Genomic DNA, 4,475 nt, shown 5'->3' on the forward strand with positions numbered 1-4,475 from the left:
CTTCTCATCCCTCCTCTCGCACACAGATTCAATAGGATCAGATGTTATCGTATTCAGTGCTGTTTGGAACTGGTTTTGACTTCTTTGCCGTATTTTATCTTCAGGTAAAGTTCCGTGATGTGTGGGGGACTGTCAGCACTGCGTGTTAGAAGCAGCTGCGTTAATAACCTTGTACCTTTATTGATGTTTCACTCTCATGCGTGTCAATCTCTTTTGGAGCTGTACAACTCGAACAACACAACACATTATTTTTCACATTATGTTCAGCTTCTAAAAAACACACTTTGATTTACGGTGCTGAGTCATGCTCCACTCTCGAGTAAAATCACCTGCAGGAATAGTTTCTGAGTTTGTCCTCTTCAAAGTGCGTCTCTCTTTAGTGTCCCCTGGTCTCCAGCTGTGTGCGTCTCTCTTTAGTGTCCCCTGGTCTCCAGCTGTGTGCATCTCTTTTTAGTGTCCCCTGTTCTCCAGCTGTGTGCGTCTCTCTTTAGTGTCCCCTGGTCTCCAGCTGTGTGCGTCTCTCTTTAGTGTCCCCTGGTCTCCAGCTGTGTGCGTCTCTCTTTAGTGTCCCCTGGTCTCCAGCTGTGTGCGTCTCTCTTTAGTGTCCCCTGGTCTCCAGCTGTGTGCGTCTCTCTTTAGTGTCCCCTGGTCTCCAGCTGTGTGCGTCTCTCTTTAGTGTCCCCTGGTCTCCAGCTGTGTGCGTCTCTCTTTAGTGTCCCCTGGTCTCCAGCTGTGTGCGTCTCTCTTTACTGTCCCCTGGTCTCCAGCTGTGTGCGTCTCTCTTTAGTGTCCCCTGGTCTCCAGCTGTGTGTGTCTCTCTTTAGTGTCCCCTGGTCTCCAGCTGTGTGCGTCTCTCTTTAGTGTCCCCTGGTCTCCAGCTGTGTGCGTCTCTCTTTAGTGTCCCCTGGTCTCCAGCTGTGTGCGTCTCTCTTTAGTGTCCCCTGGTCTCCGTTGTGTTGGAGCTTCTTGCAGCGTTTGGTTTCTGCAGCTTTTAGTAAACTGCTCATGTTTCCTCTGCTGAATGTTCTCTAGATGCTGCAGGTGTGAAGAGCTGCAGATGTTTCTGTGTGAGTTCTGGAACATTTGTGTTTATTTGAGTTCTTCTGAAGCTGCAGCACGTTTCTCCTAAAGGAAGAGCTTTGGGCCGTTTGAAACCTCTGCATGCTTTTGAAACGATATGAGAGAAAACCACAGGAACCTCCACAACATGCAGACCGGTCTCTTAACGAGGCTCACAAACAAACATCTAAAAGCATTCTTCATTTTGAGTCTTTCCCGCCGTTTCTTTCTACTCTTTAGGTGTGTTTTGTCTTTGGAAAGGCATAAGGAGCTTGTACGCACAGAGTCTGAACTTCTGATCCCTCACACTGTAGATGATGACGTTCCAGCAACTGTTGGTGGCCAAAATCCAGAAGGCGAAAAATGAAAAGTTGCACCATTTATTCCCCAAAACATTCCCCACCACGAAGACGGCGATTGGAGTAAATGAGGCGGTAAACGCCACGGTAAGTGTCCCGATTGTTTTGGCCGCTTTGATGTCAGAAAAAGTGGGTTTGGTGCTGCTCTGGCACTCGCTCTCCGCCAGGTGCTTCCTGCGCCTCGAGTGCTGCCGGATGCTGGACATCGAGATGATGTTGATGACCAGCGTTCCTCCGAGGAGCGTGAAGTCAAACGCCGGGAAGAGCAGGAGCACGTTCCACGCCTGGATGGTCCTCTGCGCGTAGTTACACATCCGGCTGCAGGAGTTGTACTCCAGCGCAATCTCACCGCTGAAAACCATCGGAGACACCGCCAACATGAAGCTCCCGACCCAGGAGAGAGCGATGAGGATGGTGGTCCTCTTTCTGGTGATCACTGAGTCTTTGTGCAGCGGCTTCAACACGGCGATGCTCCTCTCGATCGTCAGCAGGAAGATGGTTGTGATGGACACGAAGGTGCACCCGGCAAAGATGGGGCCGATGATATTGCACGGGTGGAAACTCAAGTACTTGGAGTTGTACAAAGTCCACTCCAGTGCGGAGTCGGTCGCCATGAGGTAGACCTCGGCGTAGATGGAGAGCGGCACCACAAATATCCCCACCGCCAGATCGGCCACGGCCAGCGACGCCTTCAGGTACCCCTGCGGCGTGTGGAAGTGTTTAGTCCCGAGAACCACAGCCAGAGTCACCAAGTTCCCAAACAAGATGGCGATGACCAGCAGCACCATGAAGAGCACCATGAGGATCTTGTTGGCCAGCGTGCAGCAGCACACGGTGCAGTGGGCCGGCCCGGATCGGTCCAACATGGTGGGGGTGCCGCTCTCATTCATCAGAATAACTGCTGTTCATGATTCACTTCATGACCTGAAATTAAAACAGAGCCAGGAGTCAGAATCACCAAAACGGACAGATGATGGATGGATGGATGGATGGATGGACGGATGGACGGATGGACGGATGGATGGATGGATGGATGGATGGATGGATGGATGGATGGATGGATGGATGGATGGATGGGTGGACGGATGGATGGACGGACGGATGGATGGATGGATGGATGGATGGATGGATGGATGGATGGATGGACGGATGGACGGATGGACGGATGGACGGATGGACGGATGGACGGATGGACGGGTGGACGGATGGACGGATGGACGGATGGATGGATGGATGGGTGGATGGATGGATGGATGGACGGATGGATGGATGGATGGATGGATGGGTGGATGGATGGGTGGACGGATGGACGGATGGATGGATGGATGGGTGGGTGGGCGGGTGGATGGATGGATGGACAGACGGACAGATGATGGATGGACGGATGGACGGATGGATGGATGGATGGGTGGGTGGGTGGATGGATGATGGATGGATGGATAGATGGAGCGATTGATTTGTTGTCGGATGGATATCAGACGGGTGGGTGGATGGGTTGGTGGGTGGATGGATGATGGATGGATGGACGGACGGATGGATGGAGCGATTGATTTGTTGTCGGATGGATATCAGACGGGTGGGTGGATGACGGATAAATTAAGAATGATGTAGGATGGATTTATGGAAGACAGGTTGATGACAGACGGATGGAGGATGACATCATCCTCTGTCCGACAACAACAGCTTGACTTTAAATCTCAGTGAATATTTCCCTGTCAGGATGAAGCATTAAGGGTGTTAACATCAAACGTCAAATGAGGAAAATGTAATGTATAAATGTTCGGACACATAACAGGAAACAGATATCTTGACCCTCCTGTGGTTCGGGTCAATCTGTACAGCCATGATATCCTCCGTCAGGCGTCTGACCTGTTTAAATTGCTGATCACCTCATTAATTGAATTGAGAGGTTTGACTTCAGAAATGAATGGGTTTCATATGTTTAATGACTACCCTGCACGAATCGATTCAACGTTCATTTTGTTGTATTCAGTGTCTATTCCTTGAATATCCACCGCAGGTAATCATGTGAACCAGTAGCCCGAGACATTGTTCACAGCTTACAAGGGTGTATAAAACATTTGGTGATGATTTATCAGAATCAGAATCTGTTTTAGTAGGTTTACAGTTTTGTATAAGTGGTACATACAGAGACACAGAAAGGTTACCAAAAATAAAAAAAACACGATTATAAAAGCTATTCAAAATAATAAGGGTAATGAATCACAAAATATATAAGTAGGAAACTTGAATGCAGTAAAATATAGTAAAATATGATACAGTCTGTTGTGTAAATGAGAGCAGTAAAATAAAAGGAGTGTGGAGTCAACAGGAGGGTGATTAATATAAAAACCCATTCAGTTTTCCTGAGCTCCATGTTCAAAAGTATATCCAGACAGACTCAGCTCGTCTCTCCTGTCTTCACTTACTTTGAGGGTCTATCCTCTCCGCACGGAGCTCCGCGCGCGCAGCCAAACATCCCCGCAATCAAACCCACTTTGATCCCCTTCACGAGGACGGATCGATTTGCAGGAACCGCGGGGAAACGCTCCTTAAAAACCCCGATACCACCTCACCCCGTGAACCCCCTCAGATGCTGTGACAGGAAGCCCGGACCCTTTAAGACGCAGGATCCGTGCCGCAGTTTGAAACCAGATATCAGTGTTTCCACTCCCGGAGAAATGCAGAGCTGGCTCCCTTCTCCTCCGGGGGGCGGGGTACCAATGTCACCCGTTACTACTTACATGTCGGAAAAAATAATCTCAGTTTCAAAACATAAAAGTAATCCGATTAGTTTCTGTTACTTTTGGATTACCTTAACTTCAACAAGAGAACATCAATGACAATAAGATGTTTGAAGGGAAGAAGAGAGAGAGATGGCTTTGCCACACCGCCCCTCCTTATCAGGTGGCCACCTTCTGCATTAAAGAAAGACACGTATTTAAAATAAAGAGGAATTAAAGAAGCCTAAATATAAACCACGATTACCAAAGATTAAAGTTCAAAATGGATGCTACCTTGCATATGTTGGGCAATTTGCATAATTAACATAATCTG

At 48.6% G+C, this 4,475-nt stretch overlaps 1 protein-coding gene across 1 annotated transcript; it reads right to left on the bottom strand.

The window, feature by feature from the left end:
• Positions 1-1,288: 1,288 nt before the first annotated feature.
• On the bottom strand, positions 1,289-4,214 carry LOC134862286 (5-hydroxytryptamine receptor 1B). The gene is made up of 2 exons (XM_063880131.1): positions 3,848-4,214; positions 1,289-2,342 (listed from the first exon to the last, which is right to left on the bottom strand). The coding sequence occupies exon 2, from the start codon at positions 2,306-2,308 to the stop codon at positions 1,289-1,291; it is 1,020 nt and encodes a 339-aa protein (XP_063736201.1). The 5' UTR covers positions 2,309-2,342; positions 3,848-4,214.
• Positions 4,215-4,475: the final 261 nt, after the last annotated feature.

The sequence above is a fragment of the Eleginops maclovinus genome, chromosome 3, assembly GCF_036324505.1.
Source record: "Eleginops maclovinus isolate JMC-PN-2008 ecotype Puerto Natales chromosome 3, JC_Emac_rtc_rv5, whole genome shotgun sequence".
NCBI classification, from domain to species: Eukaryota; Metazoa; Chordata; class Actinopteri; order Perciformes; family Eleginopidae; genus Eleginops; species Eleginops maclovinus.

What these genes read in the sequence shown, in the direction of transcription:
- LOC134862286 (XM_063880131.1), bottom strand. Translation starts at nt 2,308, where the DNA reads ATGAATGAGAGCGGCACCCCCACCATGTTGGACCGATCCGGGCCGGCC.